Source organism: Canis lupus, chromosome 14 (assembly GCF_048164855.1).
Source record: "Canis lupus baileyi chromosome 14, mCanLup2.hap1, whole genome shotgun sequence".
Taxonomy (NCBI): domain Eukaryota; kingdom Metazoa; phylum Chordata; class Mammalia; order Carnivora; family Canidae; genus Canis; species Canis lupus.
Window position 1 is genome coordinate 39,420,696 of NC_132851.1, and position 15,254 is coordinate 39,435,949.

Below are 15,254 nucleotides of genomic sequence, written 5' to 3' on the forward strand. Positions count from 1 at the left end.
TCCTTCTGAAGTTTTTTTTTTTTTTTTTTTTTTTTTTTTTTATGATAGGCACGCAGTGAGAGAGAGAGAGAGGCAGAGACACAGGCAGAGGGAGAAGCAGGCTCCATGCACCGGGAGCCTGACGTGGGATTCGATCCCGGGTCTCCAGGATCGCGCCCTGGGCCAAAGGCAGGCGCCAAACCGCTGCGCCACCCAGGGATCCCCCCTTCTGAAGTTTTGATTATACTGTGTCCCTATGTGAGTTTCTGTGGGTTTCTGTGGGTTCATCTTAGCTTGGAGGTTGTTGAGCCTCTTGGATGTTCATATTTGTGTCTTTCATCAAACTTGGAATGTTCTAAGCCACCATTTCTTCAAATATTCTCTGTCTCTTTCCCTCTCACTCTCCTAGGATCCTATGATGTATACGTTCATCTGTTTGGTGATGTCCCACAAGTCCCTTAGGCTCACTTCAATTTTTATTCTTCTGTTCTTTAGACTCGGTAATTCCTACCATCCTCTCGTCACGTTTGCTGGCTCTTTGCTGTGCCTGCTCAAGTCTGCCTTTGTCTCCCTCTAGCAATTTTTTCATGTCAGTTATTGTATTTTTCAGCTCCAGACTTTTTCTTTAGCTCCTCTTTAGATTTTCTCTCTTTGTTATCTCCATTTTATTCATACATCATTTTAAAATCTATATAAAGATTTTATAGACAGCCTCTCGGGGACCCCAGCAGGGCAGTGGGCAGGCAGCTGATGTGGGTACTGGTGTGGATTTCTTTTTCTTCTTTCAGGAAAGCTCTATAAGAAAAAATGTGCTTTTTTTAAAAAAAAGATTTATTTATTTATTTTTATTTATGATAGACACAGAGAGAAAGAGAGAGGCAGAGACACAGGAGGAGGGAGAAGCAGGCTCCATGCCGGGAGCCTGACGTGGGACTCAGTCCCGGGACTCCAGGATCATGCCCTGGGCCAAAGGCAGGCTCCAAACTGCTGAGTCACCCAGGGATCCCCCCAAAATGTGTTTTTATTATAAAAGAAAACATGCCTGTCAGCATTGTCAACTAACAGCCATTACCCTCACTATGTCCCCTGCACTGTGTAAAGCTCTTCACATCAATAATTTCATAGTTAAGTACATTGTGAATGCTTAGTGAACATAACTAAGGAGCATTTTTCTTTTTTATTTATATTTCTTACATTTTTTGTAAGATTTATTTATTTACTCACAAGAGACAGAGAGAGAGGCAGAGATGCAGACAGAGAGAGAAGCAGGCTCCATGCAGGGACCCTGATGTGGGACTCGATTCCAGATCCTGGGATCACGACCCAAGTTGAAAGTAGGTACCCAAACGCTGAGCCACCCGGGTGTCCCTTTTTTACATTTTAAAATTTGAATTCAATTTGCCAACATATAATATAACATCCAGTGCCTATTTTTAAACCCCTTTGGCATATGATGAAAGTGGGGATGTGCCCTGGTATGTGGCAGTCTAGCAGAAGTCTCCAAGCATCAGTCTGATAGTCTTAACTACTACCATCTAAATAAAGTTGAAAAAAGGAAAAGGAGCTTAAGGAAGAAAAAAGTTTTATAATTTATTTTTTTAAATGTTTTATTTATTTATTCATGAGAGACACACAGAGAGAGGCAGAGACACAGGCAGAGGGAGAAGCAGGCTCTTCGCAAGGAGCCTGATGCGGGACTCAATCCCGGATCCTGGGATCATGCCCTGGAGCTGAAGGCAGACACTCAACAGCTGAGCCACCCAGGCGTTCCAAAAGTTTAATAATTTCATGTGCAAACAGTTAATATTTTGGTGTTTTTCCTCTTATGTTGTGAAACATAATTGTACAACAAATAGTTGTATGTGTGTTTATTTTTTTCACTTACTCATTCAGCAACTATTTCTTGAGAATCTCCTACAGGCCATGCCCTGTTCTGTGAGCTGAACAAGACAGACATAATAATAATTCTGTTTGGAAGTATTTAGTCCAAGATGTTTACGTCTTAGACAAGAAGAGATGTTGAGTAGACAACTGAATACATTCCTGTCCAGAGGTCAGTGTAGGGGTCAGAGCTGGAGGTGTGACTTAAATGCCTGAAATACTCTTCACTGAACCATGTAGAGAATTCAAAGCCATGGAACTGGTTGTGATCATTTAGGGAGAGAGTGATGAAAGGAGGATGAAGAAGAGAAGAGGATCCCGTTGGACCTTGGGGTTCTCCAACATTCCAGTAGACTGGAAGGGGAATGGGGTGGATAGAGCCAGTGAGGTAGATATGGACCAGTCTTGGCACAGAAGAACCAGGGGTCAACTATGCTGGAAGCTGAGACTAGGAAAGTAGCTGCTGGATCTGATGAGGTGAAGGTCACTGGTGACCTTGACAGGTACAGTCCCCTGTCGAGGAAAGGAAGAAAAACACATGTGGATTGTAGAGGAAATCGGGTGAGGATATAAAGTAGGTTATAACACTTTCATACTATTAATGGGATTATGACATGAGTATTTTCTGTGTCATCATGAGGTTGTAAGTATTTTTAATGGCTCCATAGCATGTATGGATTTTTTAATAATAAAATATAGAAGGTCCCAATAAAAAATAATAAAATAAAATCTTTGTATAGTAGATCTGCCCTCAGTTCTTTTTCAGGGACAGTTTCTGTTGACATTTTTTCCTTTGAATGAGGATGCTTCCCTATTTTTTGGTGTGCTTTCTGATTTTTCTGTTGAAGACTGGATATTTGAATTTAATAATGTGGTAACTCCAGAAATCAGATTCTCCTCTTTCCCCAAGGTTTGCTGTTTATTATCTTTTTATTATTAGCTGTATTATTAGCTGTCTCTGTGCTAAGGATTAGTATGAGGGGTAACCTTAAGGTTTTATTTGCTCTTTCCTGAGGCTGTTCCTTTCACTGTGCCTGAGTGGTCACTTTTTTTTTTTTTTAAGATTTTATTTATTATTTATTCATGAGAGTCAGAGAAGCAGAGACACAGGCAGAGGGAGAAGCAGGCCCCATGCAGGGAGCCAGATGTAGGACTCGATCCTGGGACTCCAGGATCACGCCCTGGGCCGAAGGCAGGTGCTTAACCGCTGAGCCACCCAGGCATCCTGATGGTCACTTTCTAACTTTCCTCTTATATGCAGTTGCTTTTGAATGTCCTAGTCTGTAATGTTTGGCTTCCAAAAGGGATAAAAGAGGAAAATAAAGTTGAAGGAATGGGTGCCAGCCCTTTTTTACTTTTTTAAAGATTTATATATTTATGTTAGAGGGGTGGGAGGGACAGAGGGAGAGAAAGAATCTCAAGCAGACTCTTCTGAGCATGAGAGGCTCAATCTCACGACCCTGAGATCGCGACCTGAGCCGAAACCGAGTCATACGCTCCAGCCACCTGAGCCACCCAGACACCCTGGTTCCAGCCCTTTAAATCCCCTGGAAGTCACTTCAGCCAGAGGGGGAGGGGCTGGCATCAGTGTGGGGGGTGCAGCAAGAGCCTCCCCCTCTCTGTCAGCATCTATGTGATCAGAAGCAGCCATTAGCGATCAGAGCACAGATCCTCAATATTTGGAGGACCGGATCCTTTTGTCCAGCCGGGATCCTGAGAGCTGTGTGCACGATGCTCCAGGGGGACATGTGCTCCTGCCTGAGACGGGTGGGGGATGAGTAGCCACTCCGGTGCGAAGAGCTCATATTGACCTAATTTAACCACATGGTACCATCTAAGTCCTTCCCTGGAGGTTACAAACCCTCAGCAGACTCCAGATTCCCATTAGTGGTTCCCCCAGACAGACTCTCCCAGAGCGACTGCCGTCTTAGTGGAGGCTGCATCCCTGGCCGTCCTGCCCTTGCACCTCCCAAGGTGTGACTCGCTTGCATTACTTATCAATATTGAAACTGGTATACGTAGGAGTGCAGTAAGATGGTTCCAGTATCCTCTGAAGATGAGCAACTCATTTTTTTTTTTTTTTAACTGGTGGATTCAAGCCCCTGTTTTCTTTACGGATACTAAGATTGTCCCATCTTCCAACGTGTCATATTGTGAAGTCGCACATCCTGAGAGCCGAGCGGAGCAAGAAGCCCCTTGTCAGTAGATCACAGAAGCCCCATCCCTTCCGGGGACTGGCTTCGTGGGAGCTGCCGTAGTTTTGGGCCCGGGGTGCCCAGGGCGGCCGATTGTCTTGCTTGGGTGGCACTCTCTTGCTTCACGTTGGGTCTGTGGAACAGATGTCCTGTTGGGACAGGAGCTGAGATGCCACTGGGGCCTGGAGGCCAAAGCATAGGCTCGGTGAAGGCCAGGCCTCCTCCAGGGGACTCCCGGCCTCCGCCCTGGGCAGCCACAGTTGCCTGAGCCGCTGGCCTCTCTGCCTGGAAGGAAGGCTGGCGGCTTCCGCTCTTCTCCCGTCACCCCCTGAAGTCCAGGGCTCACAGGGCGGTCGGTTCCAGGTGGGGCCTGCTGGGGAAACGTGGGCTGGGCTGAATACGGGGGTCAGCTGCAACAGCTGCGGCCCGGAAACCAGGACAGCTCATCTGGGCTGGGCCTGGGGAGGCGGAGCCTGGGCACACTGCTATCACCGGGCCCTGGAGGGGGAACCTGAAGGGGTCAGAGTTCAGGAGATAGGAACCTGGGTCCTGCCTGCCACGCCTGTGCTGCCACCAAGGCGCCGCCCACACGTGTGGAGCTGCCCGGAGAGGTCCTCAGCAGGTGGATGCGTGCTCACTGGGCACGTGGGCCTGTAGGCCTCCCGTCTCCCGTGCCAGGCCCTCTGCCATCAGCGGGCATGGTCCCCACAGGGCCGAGAGGCTCAGCTTCTCAGTCCCTGAACCATGACACCCACATATCCCAGGGGCACTGGCCCCGGCTGGAGCACACCTTGGTCCATCCCTCACACTGAAGAATTACCTGCTGCCACGGCCCCGGGTCTGGGGCAGCCCGATTGCCTCCCTGACCAGGCTGCGACAATTTCGCTGGGCTTCTAGAACTTCCAAGCCCCTGCATGTTCCCTGACTGGGGTCAGATGTTTTGATGATAAAGTTTGTCTTATTGTCACCGGGGACTTTACAAAACCAGGCACGTAAACAGAAGAAAAAGCACCCTTGGGAACAGGGAAAAGAGATCCATTCTATCAAAACAGAACCGGCAGTTTTCCGCCAGGATGGAGGACGTGTGGCGGCCAGCTCGGGTGGCCCTCCCGCACCGCCGGCCTCCCCCGCCCACATCTGTGTAAACCATCCCTTCCTTAAACTCTCGCCAGCACCCCGCTTCCTGTCGGGGCTCTAACTGGCAGACGCACCACATTTCCACTCTCTTGCTTTTGAATGGTGAGATGGCGTTCGGGGGGCCCAGCGTGTGCTCTGGGCATCCTGTGACATCCCGGGGACGAGACCTGCAGAGAAGGCGTGTGGGCTCACGCCCCGCACCAGCTCGTCATCCATCAGGGGCCGTGCTGACTTAGTGTCTCCGCATGTGGTTCCCCCAAATACGCAGGGGGAAGACCTGGATTATGAATATGCAGTGCAAGGGGCGCCCGGTGGCTCAGTCCGCTAAACAGCCCACTCTTGATCTCAGCTCAGGTCCCGGGCTCACGGTCGCCGGTTCAAGCCCCGCATCAGGCTCCACGTTGGGCTGACAACATATGTGTGCATATGTCTCCAGTAGAAGCTCTTCCTGCAGTACCCAGACTGAGGCTGGGGGGTTTCCTTTCTGGCACCATCTGCCAGCGGCAGGGTTTCCCTGGTGCATGTGTTCACCACGTGTAGACTGAGGAGGACCCAGATTTCACCCAGAACCTCGGCTCGTGCAGGTCGCTCTGCATCCCAGGACCTGTTCAGACTTGAGGCTCTGGGTTCCCAGAGTCAACAAACAGTCCAGGGAAGTGCCGGCTGTGCTCCAAAGTCTTGTCCCCCACCCCCCACCCCCCGGGGAATCTCCTTCTCTGTTTTGTGACCTCAGGTATCTGAGGACATATTCGTTAGGATTTACCTGGGAACCTTATGGTGGGAGGCGTTTGCCAGACGCCGAGGCCTATCGCGTCGCTGCTGTTGTCACCGTTAACGCAGACGCTGCCGGCCGTCCTCAGACCCCCTCACGGGATCGGCGTGCTCACCCGGGGCAGCCACTGGCCAATGACCAATGCGGAGGGTCGCAGCTCAGGTCCCTGTCGCTGGAGAAGCAACCTCTCAGGTGAAATCCTGGGGGCGCCTGGGGGGCTCCGTGGGTGAAGCGCCTGCCTGCAGCTCAGGTCATGACCCCGGGGTCCCGGGATTGAGTCCCGCTTCGGGCTCCCTGCTCAGCGGGGTGGCGGCGTCTCCCTCTGCTCCTCGGCCTGCTCGTGCTCACTCTCAAGTGAATGAATGGCTGGGAGGTGGCCGTGGTACCAGCTATGGGCAGCCCACAGCTGGACACGGGCCCTGGCCCGGCCGTCCTCACAGCCCCCGACAGCACGACTTCCATAAGCCAGACGCACCCGAGCGACCACCACAGGCTCTGCGTCTGGGGAACGGACCTGACGGCCGGGGTGGGGTGCGGCCTGGGAAGTGTACTGTGCTCCCAGTGCCCGTGGGCCACTGGGCCCAGGCTGCTCTCTGGTAGCAGGTGGGTGACGTCAGCGTGGCTGCCACGCAGGCCGCACCCAAGGGCACGGCTCTCCGGGCCAAGAGCGGGGTGAGCCGTAGCCCCATCTGTGCGCCGAGTCCTGACCTCAGGACCTCAGAGGGTGAGCGTGCTTGGACACGGGTCTCTACGGGGGCACGCGGGTCAGGGTCGCTGCGGGCTGATCCAGCTCCTCCCAGGCCCCGCAGCCTCATAAATATAAAATATAGCCTCCCGGTTGCAACCGCAGGGGTCAGCAAGGCTGCTGCGCACCGTCTGCCCTTTTAATCCAACGACCAGGTCCCTGCAGAAGCTGTGGGGCTGCTGCTGGGTGAGGTGGCCCGGCCGACAGTCACCTTCAGGCCACCTGTGCTCCAGGCGCTTTGGGCTCGGCCTGCCCGGGTCCCACTGCCGACGTGGCCTGGGCGCCTGGACCAGGACCCCACAGACGCTGCTGGCCGGGCAGTGCCGTCCCTCAGGATGGGGCTGGTTTCTTGCCTCAGTGGCCCCAGGAGGGGGGACCTGGGTCTGGGAACCAGGGGTGGAAGCTGCGGCCCACCCAGCACGCTCACCGGGGCCGACTGGGGCATGTGCGCTTCCCAGGACTGCACCGGGGGCCGTGTGAGACCATCAGGCCCAGGAGGAGCAGCAGCGCCCAGGAGGAGCAGCAGCGCCAGAGAGCCGGCGGCCAGGGACCTGCGACAGGGGGCTCACTGTGGCTGCCACCTGGCCGGGACACGGCGACTGGGCGTTTATCCCCACGCCCTGTTGTAAACGGAAGCGGGGCCAAAGGGCAGAGCCAGACAAGGAGCCGGGAACCCGGATTCAGACGCCCAAGGACCGGGGTCTCGGTCGGCGGCCCTCACCCAGGGCAAAGCGGGCAGGAAAGCATCAGTTGTGGCCTCCGGCCCCATGGCTCAGGGGCGCTGCTCTTGCTCTTGGAGGTTTTCCCAGAAAGATCCCTGGAGGCTGGCACCAACCAGATGCGAGGGGCACGGCGTGGACTTGGGGGCCGGAAGGGAGGAGGCTATGCCCCCGCCGCCCAGCTGCTGCGGCTCTCAAGTGTGTCCTCCCAGAGGGGCTGCGGGGTGGGGGTGCTGGGGGCAGCCCATGTTAGCTGACCTGAGAGCATGCAGACCCCCTGGGACAGAAGTGCTAGCGGCGAACGGAGTCCTGCGGGCCCAGGGGGCGGGGGAGCGGGCCACCTGGCCTCTGCTCGGGTGGGTTTGTGTTGGGCCGGGCCCTGCTCCTCTGCCCCGGCCACGCTCGGGGCCTACGGCACGGGACCCCCCCACCCCAGCACACACGGGGCCCCAGGACAGAAAAGCCACGTAGGACCACAGAGGTTGGAATTGCTTTTATTGGGGTGAGCGCTGCAGGCCCACCCATGGTCGGGTTAGTGTTCATGGAGGCTGCCGGAAGCCTGGCGCCTCCACCCGCCGCCTGCCTGGGTTAGTGGGACATGCAAAGCTCAGAGGGTGGAGGCAGGGGTGGAAGCCACCAAGGTGGAACGGGAGGGGTGGCCCTGGGCTGGGCTGCCTGTCCCGGCGCCAGACGAAGGGTAAGGCTCCCGCCAGAGACAGGCAGGAAGCACCCGGGGGCGCCGCAGGGGAGCAGAGCCCTGCAGAAGCCCCAGCCGTACCCAGCCCAACCCGGGGGCTGGCGTGCCCGGGAGCTGGGCCCGTGGCGAGTCTTTCACCAGGAGGGCCTCCCTCCCACCCCAGATCTGGGTCCTCGGGGCCTGGGGTGGGAGGGAGGACACTGAAGGCACTTACTAGGGGGCTGAGGCTGGAAGGCTGAAGCCAGAGGCCTGGGGTCTTGGGAGAGTGTCACGGGCTGGGGCGTGGGGCCAGGCAGGAGCCAGGCACAGGGGAGGCCCAGCAGGGCCAGCTGGTTCTGTAGACTGGACCCTCATCTTCCTGTGGGGCAGGGGCTCCTCCGGGCAGGCCGGAAGAGATGCGGACCCAGCGCCCCACCCCCCAGCAGGCCCGCTGAGCGAGGAAGTCAGTCCTGGAAACAGGGGGAGGAAAGCTGGTCCTGAGGGCCCTGCTGGCCCCGGCGCCAAGCCCCATGTCCCCGGGCGGTTGGGACGGGCGGTTGGGCGTCCGTGAGCCCGGAGAGTAGGGCTGCGGGGACCCTGCCCGGACAAAACCCTCCCTGGAGAGACCGGCGGGCTGGGCTGGGGGCCTGGCTCAGGACCCTCCAAGGCACCTGGCTGTGGTGAGTGGCAGGTAGACAGGAGCAGGAAGGCCTGAGGGATGAATCCCCCGGGACACGGGCCGTCTGGACAGCAGCTTAATATTCATACATTAGTCTGGTTTTTTTTCTTTTTGGTTAAACTTTAGGCACCGCTTGGGAGGAAGACACCTTTAAACGTTAAAGACCCCAACGCCTGAGCGGGGAGCCGGGCCACATGCAGAGCGGGAGGGCGGGGTGCGGGCAGTGGGTCAGGCCGCCGCGGACTCGGGGCCCCCCAGGGAGGACACGGGCCCTGAGGCGTAGCGGCGGCCGTAGCCTGAGGAAGAGTAGGAGGACGAGGAGAAGGTCATGGAGAAACCGGAGCCGGTGGCGTCGAAGCTGCCCCGGCGGGAGCCAGCCCGGGAGCCCGTGCGCGAGCCGGAGCGCGAGCCGGCGGCCGAGCCGGAGCCGCTGACGCTGTAGGGGCTGTAGTAGCCCTTGCTGGACTGGGCGGCGGCCTCCAGCAGCCGCAGCCCCGTGCCCTCCTCCACCATGCTGCGGTCCAGCGCGTCCTTGTACGAGATCTTGAGCTTGGTCTTGGGGCAGGTGAGGTACTTGGAGTAGGCGCCGACGTCCCGCAGCTTCTGGGCTGTGCGGGCGTCCACCATGCCCCGCTGCAGGGCCTCGTCGAGGGGCACGCGGCCCGGCACGTCGGGCTCGATGAGGCCGCCCGTCAGGTACTGCGCCTCCAGGAAGCGCTGGCCCGCCTCATAGTACAGCCAGCCCTTCTTCAGGGCCTGTGCAGCCGACATCTTGGTCTTGGTGCGCGGGTCCTCGAAGCCGCAGAAGGCCTTCTGCGCCAGGTTGATGCGGTCCACCATGATCTTGTCCACCAAGCCCCGGCTGACGGCGTCCGTGACGGGGAAGCGTTCACCGCTGCTGGGGTCGATGATGCCGCCCGTGCAGGCCTGGGCCTCCAGCAGCCGCTGCCCGGTGATGTTGTCCACCAGGTTGCGGCGCATGGCCTCCGTGATGGACACCTTCTCCAGCGTTTCCGTGTCCAGGATGCCGGCCACGGGGCCCGTCTCCTCGGTGGGGTCTGACCAGGAGGCCGCCTGGGTCCTGGAGGTGGCGGGGCTGATGGGGTAGGAGGAGGAGGAGCCCACGGAAGAGGAACGGGAGCGGAAGCCGCCAGCGTTGCCTGACAGCATGTCCGCGAACTCCGTGATGGAGAGCGTGCCCGCGCGGTACTGGTCCAGTGCTGAGCGGTCGATGAGGTTCCTGGCGATGGCCTCGTCGATGTCGTACTGGCGGCCTGAGCGGCGGTCGATGATCATGGACTTGACCACGCCGTCCGAGGACGAGATGGTGATCTCTTCCCACTCGCACTCCTGCTCGGATAGCTCCAGGTACGTCTGGTGGTCGATGAGGCCCTTGCGGTACGCCTCGTACACGGACATCTCCTTGCCTGTCTCGGGATCCACGATCACCACGCGGCGCTTGCGCACCGATGACTTGGAGGACGTCTTCCGCTCCCGCTTCTTCTCCTTCAGGGGCAGCAGGCACAAGCCCGTCTGGGGGTCCGTGATGCAGCGCTCCATCAGCTGCAGGTACGTGAGGTTCTCCTCCGTGTTGGGGTCGAAGAAGCCCTTGGTGTCATCGCTCGGGTCAGTCAGGATCTCGTTCATCTCCTCATCAAAGAGGCCGCGCTTGTAGGCCACCTCCACAGGCAACCGGTGGCTCTCCTCGGGGTCGATGATGCCGCCCGTGGCAATCTGGGCCTCCAAGAGGCGGATGCCGTGGTCCTTCAGGATGAGGCCCTTCTTCATGGCCTGGAACAGGGAGATGAGCTTCCCAGAGTAGGGGTCCTTGTAGCCAATGACGGCGCGCTCGGCCGACAGCAGCTTGTCCTTGAACTCGGGACCCACGATGCCCATGCGCACGGCCTCCTCCACGGTCAGCTTCAGCCCCTTGATGGGGTCGATGACGTAGCCAGTGGCCGCCTGCGCCTCCAGGAGCTCGAAGGCCGTGCCAGGGCGGATGATGCCCTTCTTCATGGCCTGGTACACCGACAGCCGCTCCTTGGTGGCATCCACGAAGACGCCCGCAATGCAGCTCGTGCCCTCGAGGAACTTCTGCAGGTTCTTGGTGACCTCCTCCACCGACGTCAGGCCCTCCTGCAGCTGCAGCGCGGTGGCCTCGTCCAGGACCTGCGAACGCACCAGCTCCTCCACCGTGATCTGCTTGCGCAGCCCGCGGAAGGTCAGCTTGCGGGCGTCCGAGAGAGGCAGGAGCATCTGGCCGCTGGTCTCGTGGCGGCGGCACCGCCGGAGCAGCTGCGTGTAGCTGAGGCGCTCGTCCGTGGACGGATCCAGGTAGCTGCGCACCTCGCTGGGCTCGGAGAGCTGGTCGTGCGTGTCTTTGTTGAGGTAGCCACGCTGGTAGGCCACCTCCAAGGGGAGGTGGAAGCCCAGGTGCGGGTCCACGATGCCGCCCGTGGCCAGCTGGGCATCTAGCAGCCGCAGGGCCTCGTCGGTGGGGATCAGGTCCTTCTTCATGGCCTGGAAGAGGGAGATGGTCTGCTCGGTGTAGGGGTCGCGGTAGCCGGTCACGGCCCGCTCCGCTGAGAGCAGCCGGTCATGCAGCTCGGGGCCCACCAGGCCTTTGCGCACGGCCTCGTCCACAGTCAGCCGCTCGCCCTTCACGGGCTCCAGGAGGAAGCCCGTGGCCGCCTGCGCCTCCAGCAGGAAGCGGGCCACCTCGGCGTTCAGCAGCCCCTTCTTGAGGGCCTGGTAGATGGTGAGTGTCTGCCTGGAGCCCGGCAGGTAGACGCCGGCCACGCAGCCCGTGCCGTAGAGGTAGCGTGAGGCCTCTTCCTCCTCAAGCACCTGTCGGAGGCTCTTGGTCCCCTCCCGGAGGAAGCTGTAGGTCTCGCGGGAGATGATCCGGGCCTCGTACAGGTCCTCGGCAGTGAGACGACGCCGGACGTAGTCATAGGAGGCCAGGTTCTGCTGGCGCACGATCTCGGTCTTCTCGATGATCTCGATGATGATGATGATCATGCGCTCCTTAGTCACGCGGCCGGCCTGGAAGTCCGCCATGAGCCGGGTCCGCTGCTCCTCCGGGATCAGGTCCGACTGCATCACCTCCCACAGGGACATAGTGGAGCCGCTGCGGCCGGCACTGCCAGGGATGTCGATCTGCGTCTCCTCGAATGCCCTGCGGGTCTCCTCCTCCGTGTACACCTGCGTGGACTCCACCACCTCCGTCTTCTCGGCGCCTTTCAGGGGCAGCAGGCGAAGGCCCGTCTCGGGGTCCTCCACACAGCGCTCCAGCAGCTGCAGGTACGTGAGGTTCTCATGCGTGTTGGGGTCGAAGAAGCCCTTGGTGTCGTCGCTCGGGTCGGCCAGCACGCGGTTCATCTCCTCGTCGAAGTAGCCGCGCTGGTAGGCCACGTCCACGGGCAGCCGGTGGCTGTGCACCGGGTCGATGATGCCGCCCGTGGCGATCTGGGCCTCCAGCAGGCGGATGCCATGCTCCCGAAGGACCAGGCCCTTCTTCATGGCCTGGAAGAGCGAGATGGTGCTGCCCGAATACGGGTCCTTGTAGCCGGTCACGGCCTTCTCGGCCGACAGCAGCTTCTCGTGCAGCTCGGGCCCCACCACACCCGCCTTCACAGCCTCATGGACGTACAAGCGCTGGTTGCGCACGGGGTCGATGAGGAAGCCCGTGGCCGCCTGCGCCTCGAGCAGGAGAGTGGCCGTGCTGGGCCTGAGCAGGCCCCGCCGCATGGCCTCGTAGATGGTCACCTTCTCCTTGGATTCCTCCAGGTAGATGCCGGCCAGGCAGCCGCTGCCCTGGAGCAGCGTCCGCACGGAGCTCAGCTCTGATAGGTCTTTCACCGACGTCTTGCCATCCTTGAGCTGCTCGAATTGGGTCCTGCTGAGGACCCCAGAGGCCAGGAGCTCGCTGGCTGGCACCGGGGCACGGAGGCCACTGAACGACAGCCTCTCTTGCCGCACAGTCTCCACCTCCTCCACAATGGTGATGACGATCTTGATGATCTTCTCCACGGTGACGGTACCCGTGCGGAACTGCCGCAGCAGCTCCTGTCTCTGCTCAGTCGTGAAGTACTCGGAGCTCAGGAGCTCCCACACCGTCACCGTCCTGCCCTTGAAGCTGCCCACGGGGACCTCCACGGGGGTCTTCTGAAAGGTCTCACGGGCCTGCAGCTCGGAGTAGAGCCCCTCCCGCCGGGCCTGAGCGGCCTGTTCCGAGAGCGGCAGCAGGCTCAGCCCCGTCAGCGGGTCGGGCCGGCATTGCTGCTGGAGCTGGCCGTAGGTGACGGGCTCCTGCGTGCTGGGGTCGTGGTAGGTCTTGGCTTCGTCTTGGGGCGCCGACAGGGCTCGGCTGGTCTCCTGGTCCAGGTAGCCCCGGGCGTAGGCCACGTCCATGGGCACGCGGTGGCTCTTGCTTGGGTCAACGATGCCACCCGTGGACAACTGGGCATCAAGCAGACGCAGGCCCTGCTCCCTGGGGATGAGGCCCTTCTTCAGGGCCTGGAAGAGAGAAACACTCTGCCCCGAGTACGGGTCCTTGTAGCCCGTCACGGCCTTCTCGGCCGACAGCAGCTTCTCATGCAGCTCGGGCCCCACCAGGCCAGCACGCACCGCCTCGTCCACGGTGAGCCGGGCGCTCGTGGCGGGGTCAATGATGTGGCCAGTGCCGGCCTGGGCCTCCAGGAGAGCCACTGCTACCTCTGGAGGCAGGAGATCCTTCTTCAGGGCTTCGTAGATGCTCAGCCTCTGTCCTGTCTCCTCCAGCCACACCCCTGCAATGACGCTGGTGCCCCGCAGGGCCCGCCGCACGGCGTCCACCTCGGCCACCTCTCGCACAGAGCGCTCGCCCCGCTGCAGCTGGCGGTAGAGGTTGTGGTCTATGACCCCGCTCTCGAGCAGCTCGGCGGCGGGTACGAGGGCGCGCAGGCCCTCGAAGCAGAGCTGGCCTTTCTGCTCGTGTTCCTCCACCACCGTGATGACGATCTTGATGATCTTCTCCACGGTGACCTTGCCCATGCGGAACTGCCTCAGCAGATCCCGCCGCTGCTCCGTCGTGAAGTACTCGGAGTTGATGAGCTCCCAGATGGTCACCGTCCTGCCCTGGAACTTCCCGAACGGTGCAGACACAGTGGCTTTCTCGAACACATCCCGGGCCTCGGAGTCGGTGTAGACCAGCTCACCGCCCCTGGCGGCCTGGTCCGTGAGGGGCAGCAGGCGCAGGCCTGTCTCGGGGTCGAGCACGCAGCGCTCCAGCAGCTGCAGATACGTGAGGTTCTCGTGCGTGTTGGGGTCGAAGAAGCCCTTGGTGTCGTCGCTCGGGTCGGCCAGCACGCGGTTCATCTCCTCGTCGAAGTAGCCGCGCTGGTAGGCCACGTCCACGGGCAGCCGGTGGCTGTGTACCGGGTCGATGATGCCGCCCGTGGCGATCTGGGCCTCCAGCAGGCGGATGCCGTGGTCGCGCACGATGAGCTCCTTCTGCATGGCCTGGAAGAGCGAGATCTGCTCACCGGTGTAGGGGTCCTTGTAGCCGGTGACGGCGCGCTCGGCCGACAGCAGCTTGTGGTGCAGCTCGGGCCCCACCACGCCTTCCTTCACAGCCTCGTTGACAGTCAGCCGTCGGTTCTGCACGGGGTCCAGGAGGAAGCCAGTGGCCGCCTGTGCCTCCAGCAGGATGAGCGCCGTGCCTGGGCTCAGCAGCTGCCTCCGGAGGGCCGCATAGATACTCAGCTTCTCGTTGGCCGGTTTGAGCAGCAGCCCGGCGATGCCACCGCGGCCCTGCAGGTACTGGCACACGTCCTCCCGCTGAGCAAGCTCGGCCACTGTCGTGCGGCCCTGGGCCAGCCGCTGCAGCTCCTCTGCGCTCAGGATGCCCACCTCCTGCAGCCGCTGGGCTGGCACCTTCCGCCGAAGGCCATCGAACATGTGCTCAGGCTCTGCCTCCACGGCTGGGCCGTCGGGCGCATCCCGGCCGTTGGGCAGGGCTTTGGCAGCCGCGGCCTGCGAGGCGGCGATCTCCTCCGAATGCGCCAAGGCGGCCCGGTGCTCCTCCTCCAGGCGCTGTAGCCGCTCGCGCAGCCGCTGGTTCTCCTCGGCCAGCAGTCGCTCCTGCTGCTGCCGCTGCTGCTCGAGAAGCTGCAGCTCCTCCTGCTTGCGGCGCACGCCCTCCTCGGCCTCACGCTGGCACTGCCGGGCCTCCTCCATGCTGGCCACCAGCTGCTCCCGCTCCTGCTCCATCTGCTGCTGCTGCCGCTGCTGCTCCTCACGCAATTTCTGCGCCTTGGCCACCTCGTCCCGGAAGAGCTGCTCCAGCTTGGCCTTCTCCTGCTCGATGAAGCGCTCCCGCTGCAGCAGGCGGTCCTTCTCTGACAGGAAGCTCTCCTGCAGGGCCCGCGTCTCCTGCAGCAGCTGCTCCTGCTGCACCACCTGCATCTAGAAAGAGGGGAGGGGACAGTC

General features: G+C 60.2%; 1 protein-coding gene across 31 annotated transcripts in view; it reads right to left on the bottom strand.

The window, feature by feature from the left end:
• Positions 1-7,906: 7,906 nt before the first annotated feature.
• PLEC (plectin) overlaps positions 7,907-15,254 on the bottom strand; it is a 54,257-nt gene continuing 46,909 nt past the window's right edge. For all 31 annotated transcript variants that reach the window (XM_072775402.1, XM_072775401.1, XM_072775399.1 and 28 more), the window contains one exon: positions 7,907-15,230. In XM_072775402.1, coding sequence (XP_072631503.1) covers positions 9,012-15,230 — 6,219 coding nt within the window. In that variant the 3' untranslated portion in view covers positions 7,907-9,011. The remainder of the gene's footprint in view (positions 15,231-15,254) is intronic.